The sequence below is a fragment of the Osmerus mordax genome, chromosome 26 (assembly GCF_038355195.1).
Source record: "Osmerus mordax isolate fOsmMor3 chromosome 26, fOsmMor3.pri, whole genome shotgun sequence".
Lineage (NCBI taxonomy): Eukaryota > Metazoa > Chordata > Actinopteri > Osmeriformes > Osmeridae > Osmerus > Osmerus mordax.
In genome coordinates this window covers 553,128-568,185 of record NC_090075.1, presented here as the reverse complement: position 1 = coordinate 568,185, position 15,058 = coordinate 553,128, and the positions used below count along the sequence as shown (strand labels likewise).

General features: G+C 52.8%; 2 protein-coding genes across 2 annotated transcripts in view; both read right to left on the bottom strand.

Moving 5' to 3' along the window:
* Nucleotides 1-14,456, bottom strand: part of crocc2 (ciliary rootlet coiled-coil, rootletin family member 2) — a 31,240-nt gene extending 16,784 nt beyond the window's left edge. The window contains exons 1-15 of the mRNA XM_067229954.1: nt 14,400-14,456; nt 13,669-13,847; nt 13,305-13,395; nt 7,731-7,889; nt 7,057-7,140; nt 6,789-6,892; nt 5,230-5,374; nt 3,845-3,951; nt 3,148-3,354; nt 2,483-2,579; nt 2,105-2,194; nt 1,822-1,968; nt 1,539-1,738; nt 1,200-1,382; nt 549-693 (exon numbers count right to left, since the gene is read on the bottom strand). Coding sequence (XP_067086055.1) covers nt 549-693; nt 1,200-1,382; nt 1,539-1,738; nt 1,822-1,968; nt 2,105-2,194; nt 2,483-2,579; nt 3,148-3,354; nt 3,845-3,951; nt 5,230-5,374; nt 6,789-6,892; nt 7,057-7,140; nt 7,731-7,889; nt 13,305-13,395; nt 13,669-13,847; nt 14,400-14,456 — 1,995 coding nt within the window. The remainder of the gene's footprint in view (nt 1-548; nt 694-1,199; nt 1,383-1,538; nt 1,739-1,821; nt 1,969-2,104; nt 2,195-2,482; nt 2,580-3,147; nt 3,355-3,844; nt 3,952-5,229; nt 5,375-6,788; nt 6,893-7,056; nt 7,141-7,730; nt 7,890-13,304; nt 13,396-13,668; nt 13,848-14,399) is intronic.
* The window catches only part of ryk (receptor like tyrosine kinase), a 120,742-nt gene that overhangs the window by 53,263 nt on the left and 52,421 nt on the right, over nt 1-15,058 (bottom strand). The gene's annotated exons all lie outside the window — the stretch shown is intronic.

The following is a 15,058-nucleotide window of genomic DNA, read 5'->3' as shown; positions in this document are numbered from 1 at the left end:
TGAGTGTGTGTGGTTAGTGAGTGTGTGTGTGTGGTGAGTGTGTGTGGTTAGTGAGTGTGTGTGGTTAGTGAGTGTGTGTGTGTGGTGAGTGTGTGTGGTTAGTGAGTGTGTGTGTGGTGAGTGTGTGTGTGTGGTGAGTGTGTGTGGTTAGTGAGTGTGTGTGTGTGGTGAGTGAGTGTGTGTGGTGAGTGTGTGTGTGTGTGGTGAGTGTGTGTGGTTAGTGAGTGTGTGTGTGGTGAGTGTGTGTGGTTAGTGAGTGTGTTTGGTGAGGGAGAGTAGTGTGATGAGGTGTAATAATAATAATAATACATGTTATTTAAAGGCGCTTTTCTCGGCACTCAAGGACACCGTACAGGATATAAAATACATTTAAAAACAGCAAAAACAAAGAATACAACAACATTAAAAACAACAGAAGCAGGCAGCGTAATTGACATCAAATGGAATATGTAGAGGTATAGTGAGAAGTGGGGGAGGTGGATGAGAGGAGCAGCAGGAAAGGATGATGAGGTGGAACAGGAGGAGGTGGAGGAAGAGGAGAGCAGCACCTTGCTGAGGGCCAGGGTGAGGCTGCTCTTGTCGTCCTGCAGCACCTCCTTCTGCAGGGTCACATGACCCAGAGCCTCCCTCAGGGTCACCAGGTCTCTCCTCAGCTCTGAGTGGTCTCCCTCCAGCACCTCCAGGCTCCTCTGGCTACACACACACACACATATAACACTACACACACCTTCACACAGATACAGCCATGCATCTCTCTCCCTCATTCTCTCTTCTGTCTTTCTCTCTCTCCCCTCCCCCCCACACACACACCCACCTTCACATGCACTATTTATATTAACCGTCTCCCTAAGCGATCATGTCTCCCGCTCAGAGAGCCTGAGACACGCTGGGGTCCAGAGGTGGAGCCTCTCCCTGGGCCCTGGCCCTGAGGCAGCCTCAGCTGGGAGCCTCTCCCTGGGCCCCGGCCCTGACGCAGCCTCAGCTGGGAGCCTCTCCCTGGGCCCCGGCACTGATCCGAACGCTAAATAAACACTGGAGAGAGCAGTGGTGAGGAGGGGTGAGGAGAGGAGGGGTGAGGAGAGGAGGGGAGAGAAGGACGTGGCTGGGGACTACTGCTAGGGCTAGAGAAAGGCATGATCCCTCTTTCGCTCCCCCAGGACGCTACCCTCTCCTCCCTGCTCCCTCCCCCAGGACGCTACCCTCTCTGGGCCTGGCTGCGCTGGAGATCCAGCTCCTCCTCCAGGTCCTCCCTCTGCTGCCTCAGCAGGTCTCTCTCTCTCTGGAGCTCCAGCTCTGCTCCCCGCGCCTCCTCCAGCTCTGCACCCCGCACCTCCGCGTCTCCCTGAAGCTCAGCCAGCGTCCGCTCCAGGCCGCCCTTCTCACTGTCCCCCAGACAACGAGAGGGAGAGAGGGAGGGGGGGGCCAGAGAGAGAGACATGAAGATAAAGAGATCAAACACAATCCACACACATACTCGCACACACACACACACGCACACACTCACAAACACACGCGTACACACACACACGCACACTCACCTGTGCAGGATGTCCAGGGAGGTGTGGTATCTCTGGCTGTCTCTCAGGCTCTCCTCCAGGGAGGTCTTCAGCCTCTGGGCCTCACTCTTCTGCTCCTGCAGCCTCTCCTCCAGCCTCCCCCTGGCCTCCTCGGCCTCTTGCAGCTGGGAGCGGAGGGAGCCAACCTCCTCCAGGGCCTCTGCCAGACGCCCATGCAGGTCCTGGTGTCACAGAGGAGGGGGGAGGTAATATTAATGGAACAACCTCTATCAACACTGGATCTATGAGACTGGGTGTGTCTGACCTGTGTCTGGGTGTGGTGCTGGGCGAGGACTGTCTGGACAGCCGCCAGCGTGCTGCTTCTCAGGGGGGAGGAGGAGGGGGAGGAGGGGGGGGAGGAGGGGGAGGAGGGGGGGGAGGGGGGGGAGGAGGAACCTTCACCACAAATCAACTGAGAAAATAAATATGGGGGGGGACAAAGTACACTGGTTAGGCACTTCTTTCTATTAAGATGTAAACAGATTAAGCCAGGTGTGTTCTGACCAGGTGTGTTCTGACCAGGTGTGTTCTGACCAGGTGTGTTTTACCTGGTTGATGTTGTGGAGGGTCTGCTGGAGGGTCTCCAACTCAGAGCGCAGGCAGGTCCTCTCCTCCCTGTCCTCCACCCTGCTCGCCTTCTACAGACACCCAGGTCAGAGGTCACACAGGTAGACAGCCAGGTCAGAGGTCAGACAGGTAGACAGCCAGGTCAGAGGTCAGACAGGTAGACAGCCAGGTCAGAGGTCACACAGGTAGACAGCCAGGTCAGAGGTCAGACAGGTAGACATGGGCCAGCCCTGACAAACACCAGACCACAGCAGTCTGGTGGGGGAGTTTATCAAGAGCTGGAGGTCCAGACTGTAGGACTGCAGTCCTCACATAACCTCCCACAGCTCCCCTAACCCCTCCCACCCCTGTGGTCTCACCATCCTGTCCAGGCTGGTTTCCATGGCAGCCAGGCTGGAGTCCTTCTGACTGTTCTGAGCTCTCAAATGCTTCACCATGTCAGTCAGCTCCAGGATCCTGCACACACACACACACACACACACACACACACACACACACACACACTGTGATTACAGTTGGAGGAAGCAGCCATGCTCCTGATGGGAGACACAGTGGTGCCCAGTAAGGGGGTTCTCTGGGCAGCGGGGGGTCAGTCAGCACGGCAGTGGGGGGGGCAGTCAGCACGGCAGTGGGGGGGGCAGTCAGCACGGCAGTGGGGGGGGCAGTCAGCATGGCACCGCAAAATCAAACGCTGATCCAGACCGGAGCACATGGATTTGTTGGCGGCTGTATCAGAATCAGTATTGAGGAGCCTGTGAGGGCTTTTGGCTACAGAACACAGAAGGTGACAGTTTTTCGGGTGACAGAAAAGGCTGGACATGGTTCAGCTCGTTCGTGCGGTAGGGTGGGCCTGGTGTTTACATCTGTTAGCAGAGAGTATCATTATCAATCTTTCAATTATCAAGGGCCTTTTATACTGGCCATAGACAGGTAACTAGACTAGACAAAGATATTCATGTGGTAGTCTGTTATACTGGAAGGCAGGCATACAGACAGACAGGCAGGCAGGCAGACGGGAGCCGACCTGGAGTTGAGCTCTACTTTTTCCGCATCCCAGCGTCCCTGCAGCTGCATGGCCTCCTTCAGCTTGTCTCTCAGCTGGAGCTCCAGCCCTGAGGCCTCCGGGGCACCAGGGGCGCTGTGCTGTGCATGGCTGGCCTCCACACTCAAACAGGCAGCATGCAGTCGTCGTCTGGCGCTGACACACTCCCCACGCACCTCCGACAGACTCCTGCAGAACACACACCAGGATCCTGCTGCTGTTGTTTTAACACAACTAGGCCACAACTCACAACCAGGTCTGACATGTTTTCAGTTTTATGTTTGTGAGAGGTCCATCAGTTTATTTGGGGCCAGGGTTCTATGTTACTTAGACGCCTGTAACCATCACTCTCCCGATCTGGGCTCTTTGAACCTATGAATAGCCAGCAGGATGATGTCTGTGAGTCATCCTTATTACAGCAAACTGCTCGTCCACACTCACGGTGGGTCAACATGACACAAGCCAAGGCCTCAACACTGGCCTCCACCCTGATGGATGTCTCCAGACCAGAGGCTCCTCATACCATCCGTCCCCAGGAGAGAAGGCTCCGAGTGGGGGGAGCAGGAAGACCCAGTGACCCCACTCCCCTTTGATCCAGGCAGGGATGTATGAGAGAAGGGGGAGGGCTGGTGTAATCCTGGAGCCCCCGGAGGAGGCCCTGGTGGCTGGCCTCTCTTACCTGTCAGCAAAGGCCCTCAGCTGGGTGCAGGAGCTCCGGAGGGAGGCGGCCTGGCGCCACAGGGCCCTGACGCGGGCCTGCTCGCGTCCTAGCCGCGAGGCACTCGTCTGAGGGAGAGAGAGTGGCACAGGGGGGTCAGGGTGGAGGCGACGGAGGGGAACAGCAGGCGACACAGACACACTGAGGAGCTGCTGGGGTGTAGGAACACAGGAAACATGAAGACTCACACATACACATACACACACACACATCACACATACACATACACATACCATACACATATACACACACACACATCACACATACACATACCATACACCACACACACACACACACACATCACACATACACATACCATACACATATACACACACACACACACACACATCACACATACACATACCATACACATATGCACACACACACATCACACATACACATACACATACACATACACATACCATACACACATACCATATACATATACACACACACACACATCACACATCCACATACCATACACATACCATACACACATACACATACCATATACATATACACACACACACACATCACACATACACATACATCACACATACACATACCATACACATATACACATACACACACACACACAAACACATCACACATACACATACCATACACATACCATACACATACACACTTACACACGTACACACACACACACATCACACATACACACACATCACACATACACACATCACATACACATCACACATACATCACACATACACATACATCACACATACACATACCATACACATATACCACACACACACATCACACATACACATACCATTCACATATACCACACACACACACATCACACATACACATACCATACACATATACACACACATCCCACATACATAACACATCACACACAAACCTACACACACACACACAGTAACACAAACAAACTATTGGCTTTCCCTGTATCAACAGATGTAGCCATTTACAGTGTGAATTCCTTCATCCTGCCAGATTATTTGCACCGTTTAAAAAAGCCCCCCTCATTTTTCAACGATCGGAATGTTTTCACAGGAAACAACAACTCCAAAATCATAACAAAGAAATGAACAGAGAATGAGCATGAATCGACAAGCCGGGTTATGAATGGATCTGTCTCGCCATGGAGCCTTTACAGAGGAAGTTGCTCAACCTGGGAGAGGAGGAGGAGGAGGAGGGAAGAGGGAAGAGGAAGAGCCAGCCCTGCGCTTTACCTTCACGGCCCGTCAGCCCTTTTTTCCCCCTCATTGGAGCAAGATCCTTCCTCCCCCTCCTCCCCCTCTTCCCTCCCCCCTCACCCCCCCTCCTCCCCCCTCCTCCCCCTCCTCTCTCACCTCCTGCTCTCGTCGCAGGCGTGCGTCCTTCTCCTCCTGGGCCTGCCTGTCCTGTTCCAGCCTCTCCTCCAGGGCTTGATGGGCAGCGCCCGCCTGTTGCAGCTGCTCCCTCAGCAGGCTGTTCACGCGGCCCAGCCCGGCACACCTGGAGGACACACACACACACGTCACACACATAGACACACACAGGCACGTCACACACACAGACACACACAGGCACATCACACGCAGACACACACACACACGTCACACAGAGACACACACACACAGACACACACACAGATACACACACACACACATTCCCCACATCCAAACTCCATCAATTGCGGGGCCACTATATCACTGGTACATTTACAGCCTTGTGAAGCCCAGACTCAGATGCGCTGTGCCAGCCTCGCTGACAGAGAGAGCCAGGGAGACACTTTTATAAAGTCCATGTCAACTCTGGAGTAATTTCTAACAGATTTTCCTGTAGTGTAAGTTACAGAAATGTATACATCACTCTCACACTGCACACCCCCCCTCTTTGCTGACTGCCCCTCCACAATCCCATCCTGGACACCTACCTCACAGTGTGTGTGTGTGTGGGGGGGGGGGGCTGTGTGTGTGTTGTGGGCTTCAAGTATCTGGTTACAAAAGGCAAAATAAACCTGAAACTGTGACTCTAGTCAGGAGTGTTGTGTCCTGTGGTCCCCACTGTGACTCTAGTCAGGAGTGTTGTGTCCTGTGGTCCCCACGGTGACTCTAGTCAGGAGTGTTGTGTCCTGTGGTCCCCACGGTGACTCTAGTCAGGAGTGTTGTGTCCTGTGGTCCCCACGGTGACTCTAGTCAGGAGTGTTGTGTCCTGTGGTCCCCACGGTGACTCTAGTCAGGAGTGTTGTGTCCTGTGGTCCCCACGGTGACTCTAGTCAGGAGTGTTGTGTCCTGTGGTCCCCACGGTGACTCTAGTCAGGAGTGTTGTGTCCTGTGGTCCCCACGGTGACTCTAGTCAGGAGTGTTGTGTCCTGTGGTCCCCACGGTGACTCTAGTCAGGAGTGTTGTGTCCTGTGGTCCACACAGTGCCGCTCCACCACCAGGCTGTCAAAGGAGCCTTGGCAGGCAGGAAGGCTAGTGGCAGGTTTAGAGACCCAGGTCTTCATGCATTGGGTGTGGGGGAGGTTATGACTGAGCTCTGAAGGAGACGCCAACAAGGACTCGATAATTAACTCCTCCTCCTCTTCCCAGTCCATGTGCTGGAAAACAGCCGGGAAAGCTGAGAGACCCGACGGGAATTCTCTCTCAACTCCAGCTTCTCAGAAACACTTCGACTTTGGCTTATTTTGTTGTTGTTTCTCACCGAGGGAGAATAAAGGGGGGGGGAGTCAAACGGGAGCAAAGTTCTAACACTCTTATCCTCGTTTCCCTGGATTTATGTTTGTGTGCTCTGATCCACACACAGGCTCCCTGCTTGCTTCACAGTTTTTGGCGTTTGATATTTTCCTGCATTATTTCATGGTTTTCATTAGTTCCTCTAGTACACTGGGAAGCCCTCCACCCTGCACCCTCCACCCTCCACCCACCTCCTCTGCTCCTCCTCCAGCAGCTGCTTGTTGTGGACTGCCTGGCTAAGGTCCTGGTCCCTCCTCTGGAGCCTGTGGGCCAATGAGTCCAGCTGGGCCTGTAGCTGGAACCCACACCACACCGTTACCTAGCTACCCACACCACATCGTTACCTAGCAACCCACACCACACCGTTACCTAGCAACCCACACCACACCGTTACCTAGCAACCCACACCACACCGTTACTTAGCTTTAAGCCGTGCAGTGTGACTGCTGGGAGACTCACCGACAGCCGCATCTTCTCAGACTCAGAGGTCTTCTGCAGCACCTGCTCCTCCAGCTCACCACAGCGCCTCTTGTACTGGAGCACCTGGGAGTCAAAACAGAACACACCCCGGCTGGAGAGTACATGTCATCTGCCAGTCTACTGTTCAAACCTCCACTGGATGTTACTGACAGTCCCTGCTTAGTCTACAGTGTTTCTAAGTTACACAGCTTGGTCTCCAGGTATTCACCCAGGGCATCTCTGTGTGAGTGTATTGGGTCAGGTGTGCAGGGTCAGGTGTGCAGGGTCAGGTGTGCAGGGTCAGGTGTGCAGGGTCAGGTGTGCAGGGTCAGGTGTGCAGGGTCAGGTGTGCAGGGTCAGGTGTGTAGGGTCAGCTGTCCAGGGTCAGGTGTGCAAAGTCAGGTGTGCAGGGTCAGGTGTGCAGAGTCAGGTGTGCAGGGTCAGGTGTGTAGGGTCAGGTGTGTAGGGTCAGCTGTCCAGGGTCAGGTGTGCAGAGTCAGGTGTGCAGGGTCAGCTGTCCAGGGTCAGGTGTGCAGAGTCAGGTGTGCAGAGTCAGGTGTGCAGGGTCAGGTGTGCAGGGTCAGGTGTGTAGGGTCAGGTGTGCAGGGTCAGGTGTGTAGGGTCAGGTGTGTAGGGTCAGGTGTGCAGGGTCAGGTGTGACCAGATGGGGTTACCTTGGTCTGCAGCCTCTGCACCAGCTGAGCCTGTCTCTGTTGGCCCTCCTGATAGGCCTGCAGCTTCAGCCTATAGGAGCGCTCCTCTCTCTGTTGGTGCTGTGGGGTCACGCTCTCTTGGTCCGAGTCTCCGGGCTGCAGACTTAGCATCTGCTCCAGCTGGGGGGAGGGGGGGGAGGGGGGGATGGGTCAGCAGGGGGGCTAGGGGGGACCCCAGACCTCCAGGAGAGTTCAGGCCCCCCTCTCCTGTATAAGGGTTAGGGGACTCCCTTCCTAGGGGACATTCAGTGCATCTGAATCAGTTGGAACCGAGGGTCCCACCTGTCTGCTATATGTGGAATCAATGTCCTTTAGCTTCTCAACCTCACACAACCCCTTACCCCTCTCCCTCTCCCACTCCCTCTCCCCCCCTCCTCTCCTCTCCCCTCCCTTATCCCCTCCCTCCCTAATTCCCTAAACCACCACCCAAGCCCTTCATATCAGGCACACACCCTTCCCTCTCCTACCCCCCTCCCTCACCTCCAATTCTACCCCTCCCTCTCTGCTCCCCTCCCTCTCTGCTCCCCTCCCTCCCTCTCTGCTCCCCTCCCTCCCTCTCTGCTCCCCTCCCCCTCCTCCCTCCCTCTGCTGGGTATTAATCTCTCCAGCAGCACAGTCCTTGAGGACAATGGCCTCCCTGTTTCAGCCTGCAGCCAGGGCTTCAAGCACATTATTAACACATTTTCAAACGTCCATTTCTGGGGCTTTTCTGTTACAAAGTACAAAAGAGGCCTGGGTTTGTGTTTTGAGTTTTGTGTTATATATATATGTTTTTTTATGTTGAGGGGGGCTTGGGGGGTGAGGGGGGATGAGGGGGTGAGGGGGGATTTGGGGGGTGAGGGGGGGCTTGGGGCGGGAGGGGGGGATGGGGTCCAGGCACACGGCTCAGTGGCAGCTGGCTTTAAAAGGACCCTTGGAAACATCTGTGAGTGCGAAGCTATTGATTCTGCATTTTTTTCAAGTATTTTGGCACAATTACGCCAATTACAGCAGCGGCCTACTTCTAACGTCCAGCATGACTGCATGGCAGCTGCTAGGAGGTTTACGACCTGAGCACAGCACCTCCTCACAGCTCCTCCTCACTCCACCTCCTCACAGCTCCTCCTCACTGCACCTCCTCACAGCTCCTCCTCACAGCTCCTCCTCACTGCACCTCATCACAGCTCCTCCTAACAGCTCCTCCTCACTGCACCTCCTCACTGCACCTCCTCACAGCACCTCCTAACAGCACCTCCTCACAGCACCTCCTCGCAGCCCCTCCTCACTGCACCTCCTCACAGCTCCTCCTAACAGCTCCTCCTCACTGCACCTCCTCACAGCCCCTCCTCACTGCACCTCCTCACAGCTCCTCCTCACAGCTCCTCCTCACTGCACCTCCTCACAGCCCCTCCTCACTGCACCTCCTCACAGCCCCTCCTCACTGCACCTCCTCACAGCTCCTCCTCACAGCTCCTCCTCACTGCACCTCCTCACAGCACCTCCTCACTGCACCTCCTCACAGCTCCTCCTCACAGCTCCTCCTCACAGCCAGGAGCATCCCTTGCCCTTCCTTTCTCCCTCCCTCCCACCCCCCTCACTCTGCTTGCATCATTACACCTCATCGCCCCCGTTGCCAGTGAGCCTGAACTCATTGTTGTCTACGACACACACCCTGTAAAACCTACACAGCACAGAGAAAGAGAGAAGGAGAGAGAGAGAGAGAAGGAGAGAGAGAGAGAGAGAGAGAGAGAGAGAGAGAGAGAGAGAGAGAGAGAGAGAGAGAGAAGAGGGAGAGAAGGATAGTGAGCCTCCTCCCCACCCAGGAGGTTGAAGAGGCCCCAGGGATGAACGGGTCGTACAAGCCGCCCATTTACAACCGGCCTCAGCACTCCCTCCATCCCTGCTCACTTCCAGCAAGCCTCTAAAGAGAGGCCCAGTGTCACAGAACCTGCCCCAATGACAGCAGAGGCCAGCCTCTCTTTATATCCTGCTCTTTGAGGTTCTCAACTGCCATTTTGCAATAATGGTCAACATGCAGTTTATACAAAAGCAGACTTCCTGGGTGTGTCTTTATACGTCCATATGGTTTCTATGACATTTCCCTCCCTCCCTCCTCTCTCCTGTCTCTTTCTGTCCTCTCTCACCCTCCCTCTTTCAATCTCTTTCTCTCCTTCTCTCTTTCATTCCGTCTCTCTCTTTCTCTCTCTCTCACTCATATCACTTGCAAGTGTTCTGTGTCGTGTTTCAGATACTAGAAACTTTTTTCCAGCCTTCAGAAAGTGTGTTTTGCATCAGGGTGTGTTTGATGACTGGATATTGATGCTTCGTGCCGCTCCTTGTATTGTCTCATTTGATAAATATTTCAAACAACATCAAGGAACAACTGTCCTTTGATTCTCCCGCCAACCAGCAACCAGAGAGCTGTTCCCCCGGTCCTCGCAGGGCCTGCTGTGTGGGGGCCAAACCTCGCTGCCATGTCGTGGTGTGCATCAGAACGCAGCCCAGTTAAGCTGCTAAGTTATCATTCCAGCACTGGCGTGAGGGAATCATGTCACTGCGTTTAACAGCCGGCTCGTCCTCCCGCTCCCAAAATGAAACAGGAGGGACAGCATTTCTGATCTTTTACGATCGCCTCATTTCACAAGTTCCTCGTAACCAATCCATTGGAAACTGGAGTCTGGGGGCTGGGGCTGGGGTTGGGGTTTGGGCTGGGATTCAGACCAGAAATAGGACCAGGACCCCCTTGTCTCCAGCCCAGGACCAGGACCCCCTTGTCTCCAGCCCAGGACCACAGCGGGACATCTGGGCCAGGGTGGACTCAGCAGGGCTCCCTGGCTTGGCCTGGGCCCAGAGGCTTAATAAAAGGAATTAATGGAGTGCACAGATTCCTAAACACAGCTGGAGCGGATATGCACCTCTCCTCCTCTCCTCTCCTCCTCTCCTCCTCCTCTCCCTCTCCTCCTCCTCTCCTTCTCCCTCTCCTCCTCCTCCTCTCCATCTCCTCCTCCTCTCCCTCCCCTCCCCCAACCCACCCTCCGATAACGTGCTGTCCTGCTCCCCCCCCCCCTGAGAGAGATACAACTGATTGTGAAAGCTGTTTATGAGTCACCGAGGGGGGTTACACCATGAGGGATGTGTGTGTGTGTGTGGGGGGGAGCCTGGGTGTGTGTGTGTGTGGGGGGGAGCCTGTGTGTGTGTGTGTGTGGGGGGGAGCCTGTGTGTGTGTGTGTGTGTGTGTGGGGGGGGGGGGGGGGAGCCTGGGAGTGTGGGAGCCTGTATGGATAGGGACTGGTCTAGTGGACAGCTCTCAGAGTGTAGCCCCTACAGTATGTATAGAGGCTGGGGCTGCTATGGAGTTCCATGGTGATCATTATCACCTTGGGGTTATATGGATGGAGGTGGGGGCTCTGTGGTTATCTGGGTGGAGGTGGGGGCTCTGTGGTTATCTGGGTGGAGGTGGGGGCTCTGTGGTTATCTGGGTGGAGGTGGGGGCTCTGTGGTTATCTGGGTGGAGGTGGAGCGCTGCCTCAAAACCAGCCCTGCCTCAAACCACAGAAGCTTTAAAGTCAGGAGGGTAGCTGTTCGTTCCACAGTTAGTCAGTCGAGAGTGCCGTTCCGGGGAAGCTGATTAGCACTGCACGCTAGCATCACAACGGCGTCTCACAGAATCAGGCTGCCTGAGGAGGAGGGATGGAACTGATAAACCCCAACAAGGGCTCCCTCCAAGGAACCTGTCCTACTGACGCCAGCGTGTTGAGCTAAACGTAGCACTCCCTCTTTTAGCCTCTTTTCACACCATCCCAACTTCAGCCACATAAATAAATATTCTATATTTAAGCCAAGCTAATTAAGCGTTATTTATAACCCAGGTTTTAAAAGGAGTTCCAGGGGCAAGGCAGGCAGTGTGAGTTCATTAGACTTAAGCACCAGAAAGAAGCCAGTGTTATCACAAACGCCTGCTTTGTACGCCTTAGAAAAATGAGCCTTAGAAAAATGAGCCTTAGAAAAATGAGCCTTAGAAAAATGAGCCTTCTCTCCAGAATCCCCCTGGGGGGGGGGGGGGGGGGGGCTACTGACCTTCTCCATGTTCCCCCCCAACGGGGGGGGGGGGGGGGGGCTAGGGGGGACCCCAGTCAGGCAGACGTTGGCCCAGCCAGCACAGGGGGGTCTGGCCCGGCTGGATGAACCACAAGGAATCCCTTCATGGACTTCACTCGTACTTACACACACACACACAAACATACATGCAGACACACACACACACAAACATACATGCAGGCGCACTCACAAACACAGGCACGCACACACACACACAAGTACAAGCGCATTCATAAAAACACACACACAACCACCAGAACATAATTGACAGTCTGCTAACTCTCATCATTCTTGAGCAGTAATATCGTCCTACATCCACATTATAGTGGAAAATGGTTTATGGCACGAAACATATAAATCAGCTCGCTTTGCCAGTTTATATGAAGTCATTCATGAAAGTGGGTCTGTTTGCCCCTTTTTTCCAACCGGGAGTTTCACCCAGAAGTAAATACAGCACGTGACGAGCTGTTTGTTTATCCTCGACTCCTCGACTCTCTGAACGAGCACAGCATCTCTCTGATGTTCGCTCCGCAAGGATTCTATTTCAAAGCACTGAGGGCCTCAGCAGTGTCCCTGTCTCTTGATCTCATCCTGGGACGAGCCGGGGACGTGACCAAACCTCAGCATCCATTACGGAGGCGAGGACTGCTGGAAAAACCTCCATGATGAACCACAGGGCTCGTCCAGGCTGACCTACTAAACTACAGGATCAGAGAAAAAGGTCACCCTAAGTAGGAGGGGAGGGGGAGATGAGGCACTGTAGACCTTTTTACTTGTAGTCAAACTTTTTTGTTTACTTTTTCGAAACGTAAAAAAAAATGGGGGGGGGGACTTTTTATTTATTTATATTTTTTTAACCTTTCAAAACGTTCTTTCTTTTTTGTTTTCTTAACCTTTCAAAACGTTTTTTTCTTTTCTTTTCTCGAAAATATTTTTTTATTTTTTTCCACACACAGTGAAAGCAGAGGAGAGGAGAGAAGCCTAAAACAGAGTAGAGTAGAGCAGAGCATAATAAAGTCCTCATCAAGTACTCATCAATGATAACAAACCTTCAGGGTAAGCTTTTTTTCAACCTTTCAAAAAAAAATTGTGAACATTTTCTTTTTATATTTTTTTTCAACCTTTCGAAACAAAAAACAAAAAAACTGTCTGCTAGTGAAGTCTGACAAAGACCTGGCTAACCATGGGCCGACATTGTGTCATGTGATCCTTACCTGAAGCGCTTCATATGTGAACCTTACCTGAAGCGCTTCATATGTGATCCTTACCTGAAGCGCTTCATATGTGATCCTTACCTGAAGCGCTTCATATGTGAACCTTACCTGGATCATCAAAGCGCTTACCTGAAGCGCTTCGTAAACAGTCAATCTACACATGAAGTGTCAGTATCCTCCGACTCGAAGGTTGTGGTTGTGTTCTGGAGACCGGAAGGTTGTGGATGTGTTCATGGAGACCTACCCTGTCTGTGAGTGCAGCCTGTCTGGTCTGCAGGTGGTCTCTCTCAGCCCGGCCATGGGTCAGCTGCTCCTGCAGAACCCGGTTCTCCTCCTGCAGAACCCGGTTCTCCTCCTGCAGAACCCGGTTCTCCTCCTGCAGAACCCGGTTCTCCTCCTGCAACCTGGCATCTGACAGGAAACAGGAAACTACAAAATTATGTTTTTAGTTTTTTCAGATTTAGTTTGCCAACATTTGTAGTTGTTTGGGAGGTTCATTTCTTTCAACAAGTACATTTTTATCTTTAGTTTGTTGTGCATATACTTGTTTTAGGTTAACGCTACTAGGTAACCTGGGCCGCGATCTTGACCTCTAACCATGGAGCTCTAACTCCTGGACCTCTGTGGGTGTCTTACCGGTGGGAGGCTCGGCTAGGTTGCGGGTGATGATCTGGCGGATGCGTGTGGAGACCGGCGTGGAGGTGGAGGGGCAGGTGGAGGTGCAGGTGGAGGTGCAGGTGGTTGCATCCCCTTGCCCCGGCAGGCTGAGAAGAGACTCCTCCAGCTTCTAAACACGCAGCAGCAGGTCAGGTGCAGGGTCAGGGTTAGGGTTAGGGCGAGGCCCTGCTTGTAAAAGGACTATATGCTCCAGATAACATTTTATTTGGTTGATTTAGATCTCTCCTCCTTGTACCTTAGTAACGTGTTTCAGAAATAGAAAGGCATTTCCAAGATATCCTAAGTTTACGTTTAACAAGTTAAATAATAATTTGACTAAAAGCAAGTATTCATTAGTCTCTCAAAAAAAAAATATGTATGCAGTGGTATGTTTTAACAGGTATTGTGCACCAGTCAAACAGCCAGCCAGGGCTCATGTTCACACACACGTTCAAGTTTACATTTACATTTAGTCATTTAGCAGACGCTCTTATCCAGAGCGACTTACAGTAAGTACAGAGACATTCCCCCGAGGCAAGTAGGGTGAAGTGCCTTGCCCAAGGACATAATGCAATTTTGCACAGCCAGGAATCGAACCGGCAACCTTCTGATTACTAGCCCGATTCCCTAACCGCTCAGCCACCTGACTCCCTAGTTCAGAGGTTCGTCCTCTCGCACCCACCTGGATGACAGCCTCGAGCCGCGGAGACGCTGCACCTTGCTCGCCTGGAGAACTCATATTTATTTGCTGTTCACCTTCTATTTCGCGACTGTTTTGTAGAGGTAAAGTTGGATCAAATCCCCCAAAAATCAAAGTCTTCTTTCTGAAAACATGTTCTGTTTACCAGCAGGAATATTTATTGCATTCGCGTTCTATTGCTATGTGACATAGATAAGCTGCACCAAAACACGAAATGCACGGATTTCCAAAGTTGGGCTTTGCACACAATAACTTTAGAGGAACTTGTAAAGACAAACAGAGCGCGAAACAAATGCCAGCAGAAGTTGCCCGGGGGACCAGACGCTCCCGGGCCGTTACCATAGAAATACAATGCTGGCTTGGTCGTTTCCATGGTAGAAGAGACGCGCTGCTTTGAGGAAAGCAACTTTGCCTTGCCGCCTTTATGGGGAATGACGAGTTAATGAACAGAACCTATTTACACGCACCACGATCATCAGGCAACGATCATTATAATATCTCCACTGTCCAGTATTGCATACAGTTCTTATTCGAATTATTGTATGCTTAAATGCAGGGGTGTTCAATTCTGGTACTCTGGGTTCCCTGCCCTGCATGTTCTGAGGTTTCCCTGCTCCAACACACCTGATTCTAATGAAGGT